This window comes from Anas acuta, chromosome 13 (assembly GCF_963932015.1).
Source record: "Anas acuta chromosome 13, bAnaAcu1.1, whole genome shotgun sequence".
NCBI classification, from domain to species: domain Eukaryota; kingdom Metazoa; phylum Chordata; class Aves; order Anseriformes; family Anatidae; genus Anas; species Anas acuta.
Window position 1 is genome coordinate 13887426 of NC_088991.1, and position 23563 is coordinate 13910988.

The 23563-nt window shown below is 40.4% G+C and overlaps 1 protein-coding gene across 1 annotated transcript; it reads left to right on the plus strand.

Annotated features, from left to right (window-relative positions):
* Positions 1–113: 113 nt before the first annotated feature.
* Positions 114–20622, plus strand: HPRT1 (hypoxanthine phosphoribosyltransferase 1). Its single transcript, XM_068697254.1, has 9 exons — positions 114–270; positions 2221–2327; positions 3788–3971; positions 9303–9368; positions 10353–10370; positions 12307–12389; positions 14537–14583; positions 16603–16679; positions 17322–20622. The coding sequence occupies exons 1-9, from the start codon at positions 244–246 to the stop codon at positions 17367–17369; spliced, it is 657 nt and encodes a 218-aa protein (XP_068553355.1). The 5' UTR covers positions 114–243; the 3' UTR covers positions 17370–20622.
* The last annotated feature ends 2941 nt before the right edge of the window (positions 20623–23563 follow it).

The window sequence follows — 23563 nt, forward strand, 5'->3', positions numbered from 1 at the left end:
GGTCTGTGGGTTCCCAGCTGCCGTAGGCGGGCAGCAGGAGGGGGCCGTGCCCGCCGGCCTGGGGGCTCCTCACAGGGACCGGGCCCGGGGCGGAGCGGGCGGCGGCGCCGCGGCCATGTTGAGGGCGGGGAGCGCGGAAGGCGGCGCCGGGGCCGCTGCGGGGCGCGGCGCCTCCCCGCTCCCCGCCGCTCCTCGCCGCCCGCAGCCGCACCGGCCCCGGCCCCGGCCCCGGCGGGCCGCGCCATGGCGACCCCCAGCCCCTGCATCGTGGTGAGTGCGGGCCCGGCGCTGCCTCCTCGGCTTCCCGCTGGGCCCGGCGTGCGGGAACGGGGAGGGGGGAGGCGGCTGCGGGGAGCCGGCGGGGGCCGCCCGTCCCCGTGGGGCGCCCCGCGTGGAGTCACCTTGAGGGGCTCGGGCTCCCGCTGCCCTGCACGGCCCTGCCCGGCCCCCAGCGCCCCTCCTCGGCTGCCGGCTCGGTCTCGCCTCCTGCCCGGTGTCCTGCCACGGGGCGAGGGGCCGGCGGGGTGTTGGCAATGCCGGGGCGCTGCTTGGGCGGCTCGCGGTTGGGAGAGCCGGGGGTGCTGCCTCAGAAAGCGCCCAGAAATAACTTCCACCAGAAATAACTTCCACCAGGCACCGACCCGGCGTGGCACAACTTCCTATTCCTGTTGCTCCTCAGAGCGCGCTCAGGAGATCGTGCTCCGTGCACCAAAACCCGAACTGGGATGCCTTCTGGAGGAAGAACCCGCTGAGGGTGTATTTTTCACCATCGCTGTGCTCTGCTAAGAATCCTTTTTTTTATTATTATTTTTTTTAAACCCAGCTCCGGGTGCTGTGAGCGACAGCAGTAGCGTGACACGCATGTGGCGCCTCGCGGCCCACGGCCATGCCTGCCGTCAGGCTGTGCCTGCGCGCCTGCCTTTACTTCCTCGCTAAAAATCCATCCGTAGAAGCCACCGAACAGCCCGCTCCGTACCAAACGTAGCCTGCAAGGCTTAGTGGATGTGCTAGATGTAATTATGGGGCTGAACCGTAGGAAATTTCCGTAGCTGCTGAGAGGGACCCAGCTCCTGACGCGCAGCAGATCACGGGCTCGGTGCCTGGCCTGCTGCGAGCACGGGCTGTGCAGGGGCTGCTGTGGCTGGGAGGGCAGGCCTGGCTCCTGGCCGAAATCCTCATTACCGCTTGCGCAACCAAAAAACATGTAAACAGCTGGCTGATCACAGGCAAGGTAAGTGCTTCCTTGGGCACTGAAATGGAAGAGTGATCTGCACAGGCAGCGTGGCTGAGGTGGATGCTTACCATGCCTGCCCCGCTGCGCTGCCAGCAGCAGGCTTCAGTGTTCCCCAAAAAGTTCTTTTTACACCGAGCAGCCGTCAGCTGCGTAACCAACAAGTGAAGCGATTCAAAATATATTGTCATTTTCAAATGGCAGCGGGGCTAAGCTTCAGGGAAAGTTTTTCTTGGTGCTTTTGTGACAATATGCCCCGAACTGCAGCAGTAGTTGTATAATTACATACAAAGGCAAACCCCTTGTCCTAATTAATACACTCCTGCTAATGTTGCAAGCTGTTTCATGTGGAGAATCTGCCCGTGCGGAACAGGTTGCTGAAGCAGGGCTTTAATTTCTGGTTCTGAAGATCTTGAACCTCCACTGTTTCCAGATTGTGGTCAGAGAAGGCTTGTTTCATAGGCACATAACTTGTCCCGTTAATATAGCTGTCTTGTCTTGTATTGACAGCTGGCTCGTGTGTTTTGTTGTGATTCGGTGTTGTGGAGATCTGGAAGATGTCCCTGTTACAAGGTCTGCTTGCTTAGTTGCAAAGGCAGGTTTTGCATTACACTGCTGAAATCAGAGATGTTGAAAAGCAGAAAGCTGCTTGATTCTTGTTTATTTATTTATTTTCAAATGAAATAAGATTATTTGAGGTGTAGTAATTTCATTTTCCCCCCTCTCCAATGGGGGGAAATGTTGTTAGGGCTTGAAATTATTTCCCCTCCACATCGTGCTGAGTGACAGCTCATGTAGCATTTCAGACAACTCTTGTGAGCTGTGGGTTCTGCAAGCTTCCACTTTGTGCTCTGTTCAGAAGGAAAATAAGGTGATCCCAACGAGTGTAATGGATTTGGTAGTTTATCGGGTAAAGCAAAGGATTGGCAGTTTCTCACTACAGGCTTTCTATAAGACTTTGTAGAAATCTCACCTTATTTCCTTTTCAGATTGGCGATGATGAACAAGGTTACGACCTGGACTTGTTCTGCATACCTAAACATTATGCAGATGATTTGGAAAAAGTCTATATTCCTCATGGGCTCATCATGGACAGGTTTGTTTGACTTCAGACAGTACACTGCTCCAGCTGATTCCATGACACTGGAAAAAACAATCTTCCAGTGATAGTTTTGCTGCCTGGTGACTGTCTAAACAGATTACATTTAATTAGAGACTAAGAAATACACGTGTTAATTAACTCTTTCTTGTTTGGCTTCAAAGAGTTTGTACGTTTGCAGTTACGCTATTGTTTGGAAATTTGTCAATTCTCAAAGAAATTTGTGGTACTTAGCAGTCTGCGACTTTCTTTACAGTGTTTCTTTGATGTTTTACTTAAAGTAATTAGAACACATTACTTGTTGTGCTAGTTCAATCTAAAAACAGTTACAGTCTCTCAAATATCTTTAGGATGTTAATAAGAGTAGATTATTAATCACATTATGATAAGACTTTTTCACGTTCATGTGGTAGATAACTAACACCCGATTTTCCCCCTACTGTCTGCTAAAGACATTAGCCTTTGCAAACACCAATCTGTCACTTGTGGTTGCTGAAATGTATGATTTTCTCTGGAAGTTTTATCTCATATGATGAGAAATGGGTACATGAACCTGTAAGGTGTTTTTGTTTTACTTTGTGTTTGATACTTGCCTAATTCCTTTTAACAGAATGAGCAACAAATTCAGTGGAGGAGTTGCTGGAGACACAGAACCACTGAAAAGCGGTTCTGAGTAGATCTTGTGAATAGGAATGCTTCTAGATTTTGCATGGTGCTGTTTGATCAGATTATTACAGTATTTATAATAAAATGTTTTTTAACTACACTGAAAGACCCTATATAGGAAAAAATTGGACAAAGTACGGGTCATTAAGTAGCTGATGTAAAGTTTCTAATGGCAGGCATTCTCTGAGAAACCTGCTGTCAGCTGCTATACTGTAAATACATACCATGCTTTCTGAAATAAATTGAAAGATAAATTTAGAAACAATGATCACTGAAAAACTGTTTAGTGTTCTCTTGCTCTGCTTTATTGGCATTATATTTTGCAATCAGGACAAATTTATTCAGCAAAACATAAAGCTATAGTTGATAATTTGAGAGTTTTCTTGCTCCTCAGTTAGTGAGAGCTGCTGTCTTTTTGGTTGTGCTGATTTATTTTGCTCTTTGCATGGAAGCTGAACCTATCTTTGAAAGAAGAAAACACCCTTATGTCTCTTATCTGACGGTAAAACAATTCAGGGTGTTCAGATTTGCTTTGGCTGAGTATGATGTATGAAAACAAAGAAGTTTGGCAGTGTTACTGTTAGATTAACCTTGGAAAGCAAAACTTTGTTGACCAATAGTGGGTTAAAGTGACTGAAGTGGTAGGCAAATATTTCCGAGCAAAATATGCTTCTGAGTTTGCATGTGTTTGCTGTTGTTGTTTGCAATATAAAATACTGCTGCTATAGTAAGCAAACTAAATGTGTTACGACAGCTAACTCTCTTTTTTTTTTTTTTTTTTTTTTGTATAGGACAGAGAGACTGGCACGAGAAATTATGAAGGGCATGGGAGGACATCACATTGTAGCTCTCTGTGTACTCAAGGGTGGCTATAAATTTTTTGCTGATTTATTAGACTACATCAAAGCACTGAACAGAAACAGTGACAAATCAATCCCCATGACTGTAGACTTCATTAGGTTGAAGAGTTACTGTGTAAGTATCTCTGCAATACCGTGCAATTTTTCTGTAAATTTGACTAACTTCAAATTAACAACAGGGATGATTGAGTATTGTCACTAAATATTGCAAAAGCTTTGCCTAACTACTGCCTAAATTGTGTTAATTTTATATAAATAGTTAAGACAATTAAGAGGAAAAAAGCAGTCACAAGCTAACTTGTTCTTTGTCTATCTTATATGATCTGGTTTCTTTCAGACTTTATCTCCCTCGGCCCAGTAAAATCCAGAACAAAGAGACCCTTTCCGTGTCCTTTACTTCTTAAACAATTTCCTCTCTGCCCCCTATCCCACCTCTAAAACTGTGGTTCTAGAATAATACAGAGGATAGTCCTACAAATCTTATTACAAAAACTTCATTCTAGGAATTTTCATGTGGCTTAGACATCACTCACCAGCTAGGAAGACTTGAAAACTGCGAACATGGTTACACTTGGGTTCCCTACCTCATCTTTTGTTTGGCTCAACTGAACAGTGAACGAAATGAATTGCATTTGGCCATGAGGAAATACTAGATTCATAAAAACAGATTTATGGTTAGCAGCCACTGAATATGGTGCTACCTTTTAAAGCCTAGGTCTAGGTTGCCTTGGCTTTATGATTTTGGAAAAGAATTTATTTTCATTTTGAACACAAGTATTTAACTTTATAGGGAAACGGAGTATGAGGTTGTATGTAAGATTTTTATAAGGGAAGCATTAGATTACATTGTGCAGGTCAAAGGAGGAAGCAGATGTATGTTAGTACTGCATGCTTCCCGACTCAGCAACAGCCTAGTCTCGTGTTTTCAAGACAGTATTTGTGGGTAATTTAGATTTCTTCCATAAGATCACTTGTAGTGTGGAAATAATTAATTTTTTTTATTTCAATTTGTGGTGTCAAAATAAATTGCTTCTTAAGGTCCTGCTGTTAATTCTGTGTCTCAATGACCATGTTTTCCAGTCAGTAGTATAAGCTACTTGTTGTGGTTGTGGAGGAGTGCCTGCTGCAGTAGAAAAAAATAGATTACTAAGTTGGAAACTCAACTGCATTGTTCATTTAATTAAACCAGAGATAGGGTTACTTGCAGATTTAGGTTGGACTGTAGAAGAGCTTCATAAATGCGCTGTTGCTGCTGAGCGATCTGTAAAAACTTCACCTCGTAGTGTGGCAGAGCTCAGACCAGTCAGAGTTTGGCCAGGCCTGTTTGCAGAAGAGCCATGCCAGCTCCCGAGGTGTGTGCACAGTGATGTCCTGGGGCTACCTGGAAACCACCGTCATGTCTGCAGAGCGTGCTGCAGTGACTCAGCTGCACTCTTTTAAGAGAAGGCAAGGCCAGGCAGAAAGGGACATGCCAGCCTTTCGTTACATCTTGCAAGGGGAGAGCTGCTTGACACACTTTCTTTCTGCTCCCCACAAAAGATTCAAGCTCCCTCTACCAGTCCATTCAACCACAAAGCCACTACGTGCCCACATACGCTGTCTGTAAAAGCCACAACAGAAAGGTGAATGCCTCTATTAGAGGATAATATTTGAAAGAATAGGAAATAACTCCCACCTTTTTTGGCGAGGAAATTTGTATTTTCTGCTTTCTTCAAGGAACATATCCAATAACTTTGTTGATTTATTTAAAATATAAGGACTACACCCTTTTGCTCTCTCCACCTTCCAAGTAACTTGGAACAAACTATGGGATAAGTGTTGTGAAACACCTGGAAAAAACAATAGGTTGCAAAGCAAGGCTTATTGTACAGCATGTTTTCATTGTTCATCTTTATGCATTAGGCATGTATTGGTTCTGCTGCTTTTATTTTTTACACCGCCCCCCCCCAAACTATAGTGCTTTTATATTAATAGGAAAATGAACAGCAAAATAATTACGGAAGTTTTAATTCTCTTTTTGTAGTAAGAAGGAGTAAACAAAGAGAAAAGCAGAGAAATTTAGACAGAAAGGAGTGTAAGCAGAATTTTTTCCATGAGGTGTTGGCTTCAGGGTTTTAGTTTTGTCAGCCAATTCTGTAAAGGAATGTTTTCTTGTTCTATATGACCGAGGAGCTCCAGTTACTTGATGGCCCCACTAGCAGATTATTACGAGCATTTCATTTCTGTCAACTCTCTTAGGTAGTTATTAATATCCAGACTTACGTTCTTTAGATTGCATAACTTGATAGACTGGGTAAGACTGTCCTAACACAAACATGCGTGTAATTGATTCACTTAGTTTTCCATTATTAATGGTGCTGGAATGTTAAATCTGCTCTGTAGTTTTCATTCGTGCTTTACTAAATGGAGGAGTCAGCATTCTTAGTGATGGGAAAACCATCACAAACCGTAATGGACAGTTGAAAGTAGAGCTAGCTCTCTTGTGATTGTTTTTGGATGCAATTACTAGATCACGCTGCCTGCCTTTACAGACTGGGTAAAAGATGTTAAAAATACCACTGTTGCATAAACAAAGCAGCTGAACTCGTATAATGGTTCTAAAATTGATGCGATTGATGTTCTATTCCTATTTGAAATTGGTCATTTAATATTTTCAAGCTTATGGGTTATTTGTTTCATAATGCAAAGTTCATACTATGATTGCACCCAAAAATAATTCTCTAAGAATACTGAGATGATGAAGCTGTGATTAAATGTTGCTTATAATTCCTGCTTTCGGAGTCCTTACAAATGAGTTCTAATGATCTGGCAAGCTGTTAAGAAATTGAAAGATAGTGTTTGTGAACAGAACCAGATCTCTGTATTCTTGACAAATAGTTTATTTTTCTTGTGCTGGAAGAATGGCTTTTCACCAGTTTCCTGCATGTAAAGTTAGAGTTAAGCAAAAGTTGCTTATGTAGTCACAAAGGGCAGCCAAAACACAATGGACGTGTTGCATTGTCACTCAGGAAAATAGGGCTTTTCGGAGGAGTACTGCAGCTTTAAGGCAAAATCTAGTTAGGCTGGTTGAGACAGTATTCTGAAAGATCTCATGTTAACTGAGCCTTATAGCAAATACCATGAGGAACTTAAAATGCCTTGTCAGGGGTTACAATCTTGCAGCACGTTATTGTTTTCCAGCAATGACAATGAGGCAGTGAAAACAGATCTAAACAGTAAATCTCTAATGTGTTAAATCACAAAGCATTAAAGTCTTACCAGTACTGAAATCAGAAATAATGCTCCTGAAGATAATTAAAGTGTTGCTTAATTATTAAACAAAGTTCTTTCCAATGGAAATCTGGTTAAAACCAGTGTTGGAAATTCGTTAACCATTTTTGATCCTTTAATTGCTCAGAAACTCAGTACCTGCATAGGAATGTAGGTTTATATGCCAGTGAAGGTTTATGTTTTGTGTTAAAAAATTTAGCAATTTGTAGGGTGCTTGGTGGGAAGGAGAAGGGCAGATTTTGTTGGTTAGATTGTTTTTCTCTGCTGATCAGTATACTTGAGTATGCATAACCCACAGGGTTCTGTAGTGATCTGTAGTTCTGTGTTGTTATTGTTTGATTATAGTGTGTTGCTTTGTAGCCAGAGAGATCACCAGGAAACTGATCTGCATGCATGTACTGAGAGGACTGGTCTATCATCTGTGCATGTTGTTTTAATGGAACAAATATCTGTAACATCTTTCTCCGTCTTCCTTCTGTAAGAAATGGTGCTTTTTACATCCTTCCATGGAAAAAGGATGAAATTCTTATTCGTGTAGGAATAGATAAGAGAGAATCCTGCAACATGAACAAGGAAAAGCTTAAAGCTGTCATTTAAGATAATTTTAAGATATGATGAACACAGGAAATGCCCCTCAGCATTACAAACATGGTGCTTAACTGAATCCCATTTTCGTGATTAATCTAACCAGTATCTCTGGCATTCAGTATAAGTCTGCTATTTACTGGGTCAAGCAGCAGACATTTTGGACATCCTATTTTTGGACTTTTTCAACACAGTGGTATTGGTTCTGTTCACTATAGTTTTCTTTAAAACATGGGGTAAAACTGTAAAGGTGCTTTTTCTAATGCTTTGTGCTTGCCTTTTTTTTTTCAATGTTTTGTCATGGGAATCTAAAATAGAAAGTATCTGTTAGTCTCGTTATCTGCTTTTACATACCTAGAGCTGTCAGCACTTCTTTATCCTAGAGCATTGACGTCACTGTCCAAGGGATTTTAATACATTTTCTCTTTACTGTAATCCCAGTGTTGCTTATGGTGTGCTCAGTGTGTGTTTCTCTCTAAACCATTTACCCCTTTTTTGTGTGTGATAACACTTCTACTTTTTGTCTACAACTGGTACAGTATGAATATGTGTGTCAGTGAAAACAGGAAGCTGTATGTGGCTGTCTGTTCCCCTGTGGTCTCCTCTCTATTGTATCTGCCATTTTGGGGCATGGGGAAGGAACTGCTCTTTTGCTGCTTGTCTGCATGGTCCTGCAGTAAGGTTGGGCTTCAGACTGAAGCGGCAAAATAATAAAGGTTTTCTAAAGGGAAGATATGCAGTAAAGAGCTGTGAGAATGAAGTTTGAAAAGTGGTATGACCCTTCAAATAAATGATTAAATTGTAGGATAATGACATCATCTGTAAGTAGCACAGTAATGAGTATAGCACGATTAATAAGAACTATGAGACAATGTCAAGGTTTAAAGTCAGCTGAATGACTTTAAATAAACTGCAGAGATCTGGAGGTACCCCAGGAGTTGTTTTTAACTTTCTTATATAACAAACAGTTCACTGATGCTTACATCAAAGCCTAGTTTTACTAAAGCAAAATGCTGTACTTTAGTGATAGGATTGTGTAGCTGTGTCGCTGTTTAATTACCACAATGAGAAATTTATCACTATTTGTAAAATAGGCAAACCCAAGCTTTTCTGGCTATTGTAGCTTATATTTCTTGTTCTTAATCTGTGCCTTGTTTGCTGGATATTTCATTGTTGTTATGATTGCTTATTTTTATTCAGAGTAAGGCTTTCTAAGGCATCAAAGTTTAAAATGTAAATTACCAGCTATATAGCAGCGTACAGCTTGGAAACTTTTTTTTTTCTTGTTTTCCATACCTTTAATGAATATGTAGGAAATAATATTTTTTTATATACATGTGTGTATATAATGGTCACAGATGAGAAGTGGTGCCTGTATTTATGTAAATATTTTTTTCAAACAATCTTTTATCTGAAATACAATCTTTCAGTTTGATTACTTGTAATTTCTTAGTTAACAGATGTTGCTGGTGCAATGTTTCTGAAAGCTTTGGTATTTGTGGGTTATGTACTTTGCAGTTTTGATATTTATTAGAAGAAAAATTACTTTAATTCTGGTGATACTAATGCTTACCCTGCTCTTTCTTACTAGAATGATCAGTCAACTGGAGATATAAAAGTCATTGGTGGGGATGACCTTTCAACCTTGACTGGAAAGGTATGGCACATTATATGTTTAAAGCAACCCCTTCCCCCCCAAAAAAACAATCCTAAAAAAAAAAAAAAAAAAAAAAACCAACAAACCAAAAATAACAAACCCCACCGAAGAAACAAATAATTAGAGTTTTAGAAAGGAAGAAAAAAAAAAACAAAAAAAAACTAATGTTTCATTTAAAATATTCACCATTGTAGAGTGGTGGGGTGCATAAGCCCCACCAGAGCCATCTTTGTGAAGCATCTTTTATGAAGCATTATGAACTTCATAACATATGTGTGTATATTCACTGTCTTCAGTATAAGGAAGTGTTAGATTTGTTTTTCTGCATTGCCTAAGAATAGTCTTGTCTTGGTTGTTGTTAACAAAGTACCTTTAAAAGAGAGTAGCGTTACTTATTTACTGTGTTGGTGTTTCATTGCAATAGTGAACGGAGTTGGTACTGTCTAGACATGTAACTTGCAGGTTAGGGAATAAGGGTCCTGTTACAGACAATGAAGAGACAGAAATGCAGAGAATGTAAATTGGGAATCTGCTTTTCTTCAGTGGCTGTGTAGAGATCATTGAGCTAGATATCTGTGGGTAAAACACTGATGCCTCCTGTTCTGTCAGAACACATGGCTTTCCCCTTCTGATTACACATAAACAGTCTCTGTCCCATTTCAGTGTAAATGACGTAGGTGTGACAAAACAGTACATAACTTTATAGTATGACATTCTCTGCATTGTAAGAATTTAAAGGCCACTTTGTACTCAGCATGAGATGTTGAGGCAAGTCTCATTGTCAACTAATTGTCATTAGAGCATCAGAAATGTTAACTAAATAGAATTCACTGTTACATGTCCTAACATACGTAAATCATGATACAAATATTTAACTGCATTGAAAAATAAATTATTAAGTTATAGAAGACAATATATGTAAGAAATGCTTTATTCTTTAAATGCTAATTGATTCTTCTTGTCTTTTTTTTTTCTTTCCACCAGAATGTTTTAATTGTAGAAGTAAGTATTATGTTTCACTTTGAAGTTCTAACGTGTGACTGGCAAAAGACCTCAAACAGAAGTTGATTTTAAGTCAGAAATCCTACAGTTTCTGGTTTCAAGATTTTTAGTTTCTGACTCTGGGCCTGAATTATGCAAGTGGTCTCTGAATTTGAAATGACCTGTGTTTTGAATTCTCACATAGCATTCAACTATACCAAATTTGACAAGGAAAATATCTGTGTAAAATTGCTTGCTGTTTGCATTTGATTTCAGTTTTCTGTGATTCTGTCAATTCTTAAATGTCTTTAAAAAAAATAATAATAATAATTCTTATTAAGAAGTAACCTGAGCAAAGTGGTACTAAGTGTGTTATTGTTCTGAGTTTATAACAGCAAACTAGGAAATTAAACTGGAGGGGTAGAAAGAAGTTCCTAGTAGGAATATCCTAAAATACATGGGAAAACAGAGCTAAGGCCAACATCTCTGTGTACAGTTTCTTTAGCGGCATGGAGAATATTGATTCCTAATTTGCATTTTGATAGTGCTAAATTCCCATTTCTCTATCTTGTCATGGTTCTTTGATACTAGGTACAATACACTTCAGTCTGATTTCCTAGTAGGTACTGTTGCTTAAATCTTGCTTCCATACCTCTTTGATGAATGATGTTGCTTACATTCAGTAAGTATGACTTTTACAAAAGATGATCTAGAATAAGATCGCTAACTTGAGGATGGCAAAGCAGAAGTACTAAACAGGAAAAATGAACGTATAGAAGTAATAATGTCTTCAGACTCCAAATAGTGGAAATGGCTTTGTTCATAAGCTATGGCAACTGATTCAGCCACCAAATGAAAGGATGTTTCCTTCTGTCATTAAATGTGTTTTTTTATGTACGTCTTTTTTTAATTTGAGAAGGTTATATTATTCCACAGGAAACACTTTTGAACTAAACTGTTTTAGTTCAGCTCTAAAACTCCTACCAAACTAGTATGTATACAGCAGTCATCTGTGTGACCGGTGGCGTCCTTTGAAGTGTATTTGCTTCAGATAGGCAGATGCATTTAATTATGTATCTGCTCCATTTCAGATGAATGTATGTCTTCAAAGTCCCAGGCAGCTAAGTAGGTTAGTTTCTCATCTGTTCAGTGAATCATCTCTCCAGTGCCTTATATTGTGCCTTATATATAATTATACATTGTCAAATATGAACCCTTTGACCAATCACCATTTTAACTGTCAAACAGTGGGGGAAAACAAACAAACAAACAAACAAAAACAAAAAACATTATTATAGGCACCAAAGCACTTAGGTTTTCCATACAGAATCCCTTTGATGTATAAAAACAAACAAACAAAAAAGAAGAAAAGAATCCCATCCCTTTCTGTGCAGGGGATGGGATTAAAATGGTGTGTCAAACATCATTTTAGTGTATATAAATAGAAACTTTAGAACTGCACCCAGATATTGCCAGTGCAGCTTCTTTGTCTTTGGATCTTTTTGGGTCTGTAATGTAAGTTGCACTTCTTTTTCCTTTAATTGCATTGATGTGTTGTTCTGAATATTTTCCCTTCTTATTTTCTTTCTGTTATATACATCTCTCTCTGAGTTCAACTGCAAGACTAATGTTACATTTATAATACTGGAATTAAACAATGTTTGTCAAATAGCTACAAGGAACACAAGCCATAAACTCTTCAGAGGGAGCCTAGAAGGTCATAGTTCAGTAACTGCTTTCAAAGTAGTAGTTATCCACAGTTTTGACTGTTGTGATCACTTTACTGAGCATCATTGCTTAAGCACAATATAGCGTTATATATCACCTGTATTTGATTATGAACGTTATTTTGTCATACTTTTGTGCTATTACGGATGAGCAATTTCTGCAGTAAAAACTTGAAAATGCTACTCTGAAATTTTTAATATTCTCACTTACATGACACTTTTATTTTCAGGATATAATTGATACTGGTAAAACAATGAAAACATTGCTGTCTCTACTCAAGCAGTACAATCCAAAGATGGTGAAAGTAGCCAGGTAAACTTCTAAATGTGATTATTTGTGCTGTATTTCAACTTCAGAATGACACACAGTGGAATAAAAAGATAATATAAAATATATTCCCATAGAGGAGAAACAGGAAGGAGCATTTCTGCAGGAGTCATATATGATGGAGTTAGAGTTCAGTATTTGTTTAAACTCAACTTCTGCTTGTTGTGGGAGCATACGTTCATTAAGGCTAACAGAAATGCTCTTCTTTCCAGTCCTATTGCTTGAAAAATATCAGTGCATCAGAAAGGGATAGCTTGTGCGTGTTCAGTACATGTGTTGCCTTATATTCTAGTAATATTTGTGGGGTTTTACCACTGATCTTTAACTTAGGTTTAAAAGTATATGGAAGAATTTAAATATTTTGGGCATAAAAAAAAAAACAACAACCTCTCAAGGTGGCAGGGGTATTTTCAACACAAATTTAGTTCATAAATATAAACTTTTACTAGAGATTGGGATAAAAAAAAAAGTCAGTGGTTGACATCTATGGTCACACAGTATCTGAACGTGTTTCTGTTTGCAACTTCATTTTTTTTCAGTGGTGTATCTGTGCAATGGAGACCTTTGGTCTGCCAGCTTTAATTGTAGAATTAAATTAGTTTGCACTAAACATTACTGTTTATATAGAGTATATAGTGTAGCTGAGCCTCAGAGGTCATTCTGTGAGTCACCCAGCCATATGCTCTTTTAGGCTTTTCTACTTAGTTGCATCTTTAATCAGTTAGTTATGAAACGTCTTCTAATTAAATAACTTACAGTTAGTAAGAAATGTTGAGGGTAATATTAACCAATATCAACATTCCTCCTACTTCTTTTTAAATTGCATCTTTTACGCTCCTATGCTGTGATTGTGTATTTTACAATAAAAGCATAATGATTGCTGGGGATTAGAGATAAACCAGAGCTGTGTGTAAAATCTAATCAGTTGTGTTGCCATAACAATGTCAAGGCGGTTGTTAGATGTACTAGAGCAGCTCTTCTTGATGATAATGTGGGGATGACCTGCTGAAGGTGATTTTTTTTTTTTTTTTTTCTCCGTGGCCTGCTTAAATGTACCAGATTTTAAATATTTGTCACTGAATAGTACCTTAATGCTACAGTGTACATCAGAAGTAGAATACAGCATGAACAAAGCCTAACTTCCGATTGTTTAAACCTGTTGCGGTTCAGGTCTGCCAAAGACCTGAGCAAGTAAACGTGATCATGCTGGATAGGTTTAAGTGTTATGCTCTTATATAGTTCACTTGCCTTTCTTTTCTTAATTTTGTTTTCTTTCTCTCTGACAATCAAGTAGTTGTAGCAGGGAGATGTGAATTAATGCTAATGTGATTTTGGGTTGGTTTGATCAAGTCTTATGCCTCTACTCAAATTAAGACTCTCAACTAGAAGTTTCAGAAACTGAATGTCTAAAGACAGACAAATGTCAGGATGATGGGGTCATCTTCTGAAAGTGCGCAACTGAATAATGAGTGAGTCAAATTAAACTAGCAAGGTATTTCATTCTGCTACAGTACCCCCAACTCTGTATGTCTGTGTTTTTTACACCTCTGACTATTAATTCTGTGAAAGTGGAGCTGGTTTATATCAGCTTATGATCATCAAAACCAATTACATTTTCTGTATGGGGGTAATTAGTACTACCAATGGAAAAACAGCTGAGGACATGTTGCACAAGTGCAATTGAGGTTACATTTAACCAGCTGAACTTTTGCTTCATAACACTAACGCTTTTGAAAAGATCTCAGCTGGTCTGGCTAGATCCCAAGTTGTCACCTCTTTACCTGCAAGCTAAACCAATTGCACCTGAGGTTTCTAAAAACACATAAAACCTAATTAAGTCACTTCTGGCAATGAAAATCCTTCCAGTAAAGTATCTCACAGCCTCTTTCCTGCAAATATTTTGTTTATCCCTTAGGCTGTAAACCATTCATGATTCTAGGAAGTTTTGAGTTTGTCTATATGATCAGCTGCACCTGCAAATGAATAATATGTTTAAAATGTATATAGTTATGCTGTCAATTATGCACATGTAGTCTCATTGAAGTGGAATTCAGCTAATCTTCATAACTGTTTCGTATAATTGAACCTGGTGTTTTTCCATGTTTCAGTTTTACATTGTTTTTATTTGACAGTTTGTTGGTAAAAAGAACTCCTCGAAGCGTGGGATATCGGCCAGACTGTAAGTGACTTTTTGACACCCATTATCAGTTTTTTAAAATATGTTGTATATATGTTGATGTATTGTGTACTCTTTGGTCAAAGTCCAAGGGTGTTCCAAGTAAGTTTTCATGAATGGTTTTTGATTTATTTTGCTCTTATTTGGGAAGTTTAAATATTTGGAATGTATTTTGACAGAGTTAATACAGATTTGGTCTAGTCTTTTTTTTCTTAACTTTTTGTGGCATTTTATTATACAGAAAGGAAACTTTGATATTTTGGTCCAAGTTAATCCCTCTTCATATGGAAATTCTCCTAGCTTGCACGTTAATCAAACGGTTTGTTCAGCAGAATCTGCTGGATTCATCCTTGACACTTTTGGGAGTGTTCCAGGTGCCTAAACATAGCCACCCAGTGCCACTTGGATGTCCCCAGAAATGTAATGGGACCACACAGGGTAACAGATCTGATCAAAGTTTACAGATGTTCAAAATAGCACAACCCCAATCTTGTTTAAGCATCTGGATTACTCTTGTCATGTCTTGTCTGTCCCAAGACCGTAAAGGAAGGAATAGCATCCAAAGCACACGAGGGTGTCAGTGATAGCCCCTCTTGGCTTGAAAAGGGCTACGTGTGCTATCCCTGTGCCAGAGGTTGATTTCCTGTTCATGTGGACTGTGCACTTTTACAATGGAAGTTTAGCAGAATTGCATCTTCTTCCCCCTCCTTTCCAAGTTTGCACAGTATTCTTAGATTGAAATTTCTCAGTGCCTTGAAAGCTTAATTCAGGTGTTTCCCTCACTCCAGGATGCCTCTCTTTCCTGAGATCTTATTATGGGTTTAGCTGGGTTAACAGTCTGCCTTTCTGAGCATCTTGCAGCAGATGACTTGTTTTGCCATCTGTCCAGAGACGACCTGTTCAGTGCAGAACCCGTGAGCTCTGAAGGCAAGAGACAACGCAGGAGTAGTGCTTGGGCCTGCCTTCTATCCTTGTATCACGAGGCCAAATAGACTCTAAACATTGCCTTATTTTTTCCAGAAGCATACACAGTCTTTCACTGGAATTGTGTGATTTATCTCCGTTTTTTTCATTACTGAGCCTTGCTGTAACCAGGGAGAGAGAAACAGCACGGCTCGGGAGTCTTTCATTTTTAGCATGAGGGGAGAAAGCATTCTGGAAACATCCCTAGGTTGTCTTACAGTGTATGTGGATGGCTTGGACTGATAACTTCTTGACTATCCAAGGACTGTCCTGCTAGAGCCATGTCCACTTGGACAATCTATGGAACAGCTGATGTGTTTTTTTTAGGCAGCGTCTATAGGAAAAAAACGGAAACAAAACACAACAACAAAAAACCCACCGGTTTCTGAAAAGTGCAAGTGACACCATAAATAAGAGAGCACCTTTTACCCTGTGGTCTTCACTATTCTCTATACCAAGGGCTTGGCACTTACAGCATGCTGCTCTGCAGAGCTGTCCCGCAGTCAGAGTATGTCCTGGTACACCAGGTGGTTGTCCACGAGCAGCCAGAGGGGAGTGAGTTTTGTTTGGGCACTGCCTCAAAGACGAAGGACTGGTTCCCCTGCAGTAACTCTGGTTCCTCCTGGTGTTGACGTGTTCCATGCTTACTCTCCCAGCTCTTCACTAAGAGCCCAGTTGGACTTGCACATCTGTAGTTTTGAGGGAGCTGAGAGCTGAACCTACCTGCTCATTATCCCAGAGGTGACCTTACTTATAGCTGTGCCCAAGGCGAGGGCACACTCACACAGGTGCTGCCTTTTGAATGATACTGTGAGGGTGACAACTAAAACAAAATAAAATGCTACTGTTTGGGAACCAGTAAGTAAATCTATTTAATTTTGTTTTAGTTGAATTAAATCAACAAATAAAGTTAGACCATTAACTAGCTTGAATATTAATCTCGGGATACTTGAATGGAAGAAATGAAATGTTATGCTTATATGTCTATAAAATTCTAGATTCTCTCTGTAAAAAGGTCTAGTGAACTCTAGGAAGTTCTTTTCTTATGTTCTTTTTCAGTTGTTGGATTTGAAGTGCCAGACAAATTTGTTGTGGGATACGCCCTAGATTACAATGAATACTTCAGAGATTTGAATGTAAGTAACTTTTCCCGTATGTTTTTGTCCATTTAAAACTAGGGAGGAGGAAGGAAGGGAAGTCTCCTTGCATCACTCTTTCTCCTCTGTGTAAATCACAGCTCACGTGCAAGCCTGTTCCGTTAGTGATGCAACGACGAGAGCAAAGGCTAGAGCAGCACAACAGTGTTTCGGAGCTCATATGAAACTAACTTTTGTTTTGCTTCATGCAGAATGGAGGCTACGCATCTCCTGTCAGCTTTGAAATAATGTGGCAGTTTGTATGAAGTTTCTTATCTTACCAGATATATCTGCAAGAAATAAGTGCATTTCCTTAGTTACATCAAAATTAGAGAGGAGAGACCTTGGATGTTGAGATGTTTGCATTTTATGCTAGGTCATTATTAATTTTTCATCTGGGTCTCACTAACCTTATAACAGACGTTGGGTAGGAGAGAGAGGAAGTCCAGTGCTGAGATCTGTAGACAAAAAAAAAAAAAAAGAAGCTGAAGTTTTTCTGCATAAACAATATCACAAGGCTCTTCGGTACTGAAATGTGTATAGCATGCTTTTATTGTTTTCAGAAGTGCATTATTGAATACATCTGTAAACATCATCCTACATTACTTTCTAACAGGAGCTTTTTATTTTGTTTTGTTTCAGCATATCTGTGTGATCAGTGAGACGGGGAAGCAGAAATACAAAGCATGAAAGCATAGTTCAAGTGCTCTGATAGCAGAGCTTTGAAATGTTTTGTTTACTGAGTCCTATCTTTCACAGGCTTCAACTCTGGTACACCAGCTAAAATTGTAGAATTATCCACCCCCATTGTCATATGCTTACTATAACTTATTGCATGTACAATATACAAATCTTGTCTTGTTCATTTATATTTTAGAAATGTAAACAATTAGTGCAATTCTGCACTCCTTATTTTGATTTGCACTATGACTCTACCGACTATTGCTGCCCCTGGTTGGGTTGTGCTGTTTGTGAGCTCCGGAGTCTAACTCTTGCAGTGGTAAATTGCTTAAACCTCATCAACCCAGAACTGAAATAGTTCAAGTACTGTAAATGTAAAACACTTTATGATAGGGAAGTCTATTAGTAATATTTTTAAAATCTGTAATTTAAGTTTTATATTTTCATGCACAAATAATGTGATTGTGATTAATGGATAGTTGCACCTTTGGGTGTTATAAAACATGAGGAGCAGCCAGTTACAGTATCTGTAATCTCCAAGGAGCTGATTCAAGTCTCCTGGAGTTGCCTTATCGCTGTAAAAGTCCGGGTAAAAAAAATCTTTTTTTTTTATTTTTTTATTTTTTGAGCGAAAAGGAGATGGAATGACAAAGCAGAATGTTTAAAATCTAGTTTAAGTTGAGCTGTTCATTTCTTTTGGATTTTTTCTTTAAAAATACCCATCAGACAGTGAAATTGCCTTTTAAATTTAAACAATTTTAATATATTTTTGAAAAAGTATTGTAATGTTTACTTTATAAGATCTACAAAACAAAGTACTTTAAATAAAGGCTGTCTCTTTAAAATAAGCCCCATACATCTATGCCACTCATTCTGTATATTAAAGTGCTCTTGAAATTTTCTTAGTAATATTTTTCATAAGTGTTTCTGACAGTGAAGGCAGACTCTACATTTGTTATCTTTGTAGAGCCTTTAGTCAGTATTGTGCCATCTACAAGAGATGATAAAGGCCTGAGGGAAAGCTATCGAAATACTTGCATATTCTATAACCAAACTGGATTTCAGAGAAAATGCACTGAGTAGTGTCCCATGTTCTGTTTTGGCAAAAATGAAGAGTGAAGAATATGGTCATTTAAATAATATACAGGGGTGGGAGGGAACACACAACCATTTTGTAAGTAATTGTTTGGGTTTGTTTTATTAACATCTTGTTCATGCTGAGTTTAATTCTAAACATGGCAGCCCACCTTGCACATTTTCCTTCTGCCGTGGTGTTCCATCCCTTAGCTTACACAGTACCTGTACTTCTGCACGTGGGTTCTTCCACTGCGTGCTAGGATTCAGTGCTGGTCAGTGCTTAATGCATAACGATCTTTTTGACAGCCTGTTTTTAAGATGTTTTCTGGTTTTGAAGTTTGGGTTGTGCTTTTGTACTTTTCCAAGTACTGCACATCATTCTCTCTCCATGGCGTATTCAGTTACAACTGTAGTAGTTTGCAGCAGACCTGAAATATGAATAATTTACATAATGTAATTGAGACCAAATGACCGTGATGTGTTGGAGATGTAAATTTGTATTTGTAACTCAAAGTTCTCATTAACAAATATGATAACACTGGTTGTGATTATACTATACTTCTGCAATGATCCAGGTTAAGGTTAAATGTTCCAAAGAGCTTTTCTGAAAGCACTATGAAGACTGTATTTCTCAATGTTTGTGTGTATGCTTATCAACCTGCGCTGTACCTGGGAATCCCTTTTGGAAAATACATGGTGCATGTCTAAGAAGAGGAAGCACCAAAGCAACACAAAAAAATATAAATCCACTTAAGAATTCTTACATCCATTAAGTTTTCATTAGGTGGGGTTGAACTTAAGGTCTAATTATAAAAAAGTACTGTTTTCTCCTGCCTTCTTAATGGTTCCTACTTCACAGTGGATTTCAAAATTGATTGATGCCATCTAGACATTACACCAGAGAGGTGGCATCAACGTACCTATTCACATGTGAAACGGTAAGAATCGATGATGTTCAATATCTTTTAAGACTAAACCCTTACGCGAGTTTGTCCTGTAAGTTTTCCTATCTTGGTTAAGAGCAATTCAAACTCTGTGATTTGGGAACAGCAGGAGAGGTTGAGTTAGTCATAACAAGGGGTTTATCTTCCAAAACATAACTGGACGAGAGAAAATACCAGCCCTTTGGGGTAAGAGTTCAAACTGCATGAACTTGCAGATGGCATAGTCACAGCTTGAACGCTGGCAAGATATTCCAGTGGGACCTCTTGAGCCACACTAACAACAGGACTGAGACTGCAGGATACAGGATTGTCTTCTAACAACCTTGGCTGTGTCTGATAGAAAAGTTAGATACTCCAGAAAAAAAAAAAAAAAAAACTATCACCCCAGAGGGTTTCCTTATTCAACAGCTTTTATTGTTGCCTATGAAGATTATTCGGAAAAGAAATGTCCCCCTCTCCTGCCCTTGCTAGAACAGTCCTAACCTGTTGCAGTCTTTTACAGAAAATGTCTGTGTACTACATGAAGATGAATTTTCACATGAAAAAAAGTTGAAAATGCAATCGTTACTTCTTATTAGGTAATTTTGGTTAAAAGACTGGGGTTTTGGTCACACCTTTGCAAGTTAAATGCAAGCTTTTTGCAGCCCAGATGTGTATTGTTAAAACATTATGAAAGCACGGAGAAAATCTTGTATTTGAATATTTTTGTGGCATTTGAAGTTCATTATAGTTCCACATTTTATGAATCACAAATGTACACTGGAAAAGTAATTTTGATTATTTATAGGCTTTAATATACTGTTTTACCCTGTGGCATCTGGAATTTCTGCATGTTTTGATTCTAGTCCGTCACAGACCATTAACGCTGACTGACGCGGCACCAAAGTGTGTAGCTTTGGTTAGAGCATTCATCCTCCTTGCTGTACATTTGCACAGATCCAAATCTAAGGGACTCGAGGCAGATCTTGGAGATGTGGGAAAAAGGTTTTTATGCAAACTGTGCTGACAGTTCGCTTTTGGGCGGGTTGTTTTGGGTTAAAGAGAAATCCCATTGTGGAAAATGTAGACAAATGAGGATCTTTGCATTGCCTTGTAAACGTATGTCGTGGCTGATGGTGTGTTGGTGGTGTCCCGTTGTCTATTACGCTCTGGAAATCCTGTCAAGCATGCCTTGATCCAGCAGTGAGGACCTGGCACTACATACGGGGAGCTGGTTACATTAAAGGACTGCTTTTGCTGTGTCCGACTGCTTTTAATTCCCATTCAGGTTGCACCTTGCAAGATCAGATCTCACCTGTATACGAGTACCTTATAGCAGATGAGATGTCATGGTATGTTTTTTTTTCTTCTTGTAGTGTTTGAGCGCTTGAAATCTTTAATTTTCACAAGCAGCTTTAGTTCAGGAACTATTCTGATGGGGAAACAGTAGCTTAACTCTGTAACGTGCCAGTCCCCAGCAGGTTATCTGTGCAGACACAAAGTGAAGAGGCCAGGGCAAAAAAAAGCACAAAGGTTCAGCATGGCCTTGGCCTAGAAAGGGTCCATAGTAGCAACTGCCAGGTGATAAAAGCTGGTGCAAGGTCTGGGGAGGGGAAGGGGGTACATTTGAATGGCTGCAAGCACTACTTCTGAAAACGCTTCCCTCCCATCTGTTCTGCTCTTAAAACACCAACTGGTGGATGGAAACAGAAGGTGAAAATGATTACAGAGCCGCTAGGAGAGGCAGGCCTGTTATGGTGAGTAAAACAAGGCAGGTATTTATCTAACGTGATTATTGGGGGTGTCTTGTTTCTAGAGACTTAATTTAGAGCTTAGTTCTCCCACAATATTTTGCTATACATGGCAGCAAAGGAAGCCTATTGCACTGGTTCCAGCCCTGCCTCACCTTCTGAGGCTGCCGATGCTGGCCTGGCTCTGGGTTTGCTCCCTGAGCCCCGGGACCCAGCAGGGAAAGTGGCCACGAGCCCTGGTGTGGTGTTTGCATGAGCACCAGGTGTTGGCTGGACTTCCCTGCAGTGCTGAGGGCTAACACCCTTCTCCCTAAGAATGGGGTTTCTGGGTACTGGTGAAGCTGGGTGCTGGCACTGCCTCACCTGCTCTGCCATCGGGGTGGCCGCCAGGTCTGGGAAGTATCGGAGCAGCGATGCCGATGCTGCTTGTTCCTTTGGCTGCTGCCTACCGGAGGAGCTGGGATGTGATAAAACCAATCTTATGGTGAGGGGGAGGTGGGGCAGGGTGTCTGTGTGTACGTGTACAGCTCCTTTCCCTTAAATGCCTTGCCCATTTTCTCTTCCATTCACAAACTGTTGACACACCAAGCAGATGATAAACTGCAGCAGAAATACACTTTTCAGTGTAAATTTGTTATGCTTGCAATTAGAAAGCCAGATTGTGCTTTCTAGTAAAGGAATAACCACCAAAAAAAAAACACTTTGCTTGTGGCAGCTGTGTCTGTCTGCCATACAACCTAGTCTCCTCCTTGCCATCGCTTATTTCCTAGCAGTTGGGCACACTCAGATAAATTTTTTCAGTATGAGGAAACTGTTTCCTCTCATCAAGCATAAGCCGTGAGAACTCCCGCTCTGCAGTTTATAAATGAATGTGTGCTTGATGTGAATTGTATTTTGAGTAATCGTCGGTAGTCTGTTACTTGAAGAGAACATAAGAATGGTTTTACGTGAGAAATTCCAGCAAGCAGTGTAGTGTTATACTTTGCTTCAGAAATGAATGGATTGGAAATAGCATTTGTCTTCCATTTGGTGAGCTTGTTGCCAAGAGCCCCTGAGTCATCAGGGCACCAGAGCCATCGTTTGCTCTGCTCGTTGCACTCCTGCTTCAGCAACCTCACCGCAGAGCACGTGAGCAGGGCTTGGTTTGCCAGATGCTTGGGACCTTTCTTGTTTAATTTAACCTGAGATTTTGTCCTTCTTGTGCCTTTGAATCACAGGTACTGGATACTTCCCACTGCATGACATACGCTGTGTACATGGTTAGCATCACCTTAGTCAGTTACTCTTGATAAAGGAGACGCATAAAGTGTTTCCTCCCTCGTGGTGCAAAGAGCAAGACCTGAACTTATTAACATTTAGCACTGGGAGTTGCTGTTGTGCAAGGCACTGCACAAACACGTACTGAAGCCAGTCCTGGCTCAAAGCACGCTGGAGGAAAGATGAGGAAAAGCAGATGAGGTGGGTGGGCAAGAAGTGCAAGGAAAGCAAGATAATACTGGATACCACAATGAGCTGCTAACCTCTGCCAAAATTCCTTTTGCATCAAAGGAGGTGAGCAGGAAAACGCTGAAGGTAGATAAGGTGGCTTTTCGGGTTGCTTTTTCAGTGTTTACAGGAATCTGCAACACCTCATTTGGCTCCCACCATGCTGCCTCTCTAACGGCAGTACCTGGTACTGAGTACCCTCACCCTGACTGTGTGGGAGGGTTTCGGTCTGGGGGAAATTAAAGAGACTGGTGTAGAGGCGTGTGATTAATGAGCTTTTTTAGCATCTGCCTTCTAAACCCAGCAGCCACACAGAGGTGCGACGTGCTGCATAGATTTACCTACCACAAGGAGCTGCAGCCTTTCAGCTTGCTTGTAAAAATCCCACCAAAACCAGTAAGGAAACCCAAAAGCTTTTCCTTAGCAGTGGTCACAGATGGTCCTGCTGCAGCAGAGTTCACGTTTTAAAAATCCTACATCTGGCTTTGCCCAGTGCAAACAGAGGAGCTGCTGAGCGGGCTGCTGCACCACGGCGTGTCCGCACGCCTGTACCTGAGCTGCCCGCGGTGGGACAAGGGCCTCGTTGCCTCAGCTCAGGCTGGTGACGCTCTGCGAGGGGTTTCTGGGGCTCACCGGCAAGTGGGTTGTGCTCAGCTGCAGCTTCACGTCGACCTGCGAACACCTGGAAGACAAGCTTTTACATCAGGAGGAATTAAATCGCAGGGGCTCCCCTAGCCCTGGGCTGTCCACATCCACAACCAGCACCATTCCGAGGCTCCCAGCGCAGAGCAGCCAGGGGCTCCCGAAGCACCGCCGGGAGCCGCTTTCACCACCACTGGGAGCATCCCCAGCCCCTTCCCCGCCACCCCGGCAGACGCCCCGTTGGCTCAGCGTGGCCGCTCGTTTCGCTGCTCGCCCGCTGCGCCGCGCTTCTGCTCTCCTGGGGCTGCTGCTCAGCTCCTGGCGA

Bases quoted from the DNA above. Each gene is read 5' to 3' on its own strand.
- HPRT1 (XM_068697254.1), top strand. From the start codon at position 244: ATGGCGACCCCCAGCCCCTGCATCGTG. The intron at 271-2,220 runs GTGAGTGCGGGC...TTTCCTTTTCAG, and splicing joins CCCCCAGCCCCTGCATCGTG to ATTGGCGATGATGAACAAGG. The intron at 12,390-14,536 runs GTAAACTTCTAA...TTTATTTGACAG, and splicing joins AAGATGGTGAAAGTAGCCAG to TTTGTTGGTAAAAAGAACTC.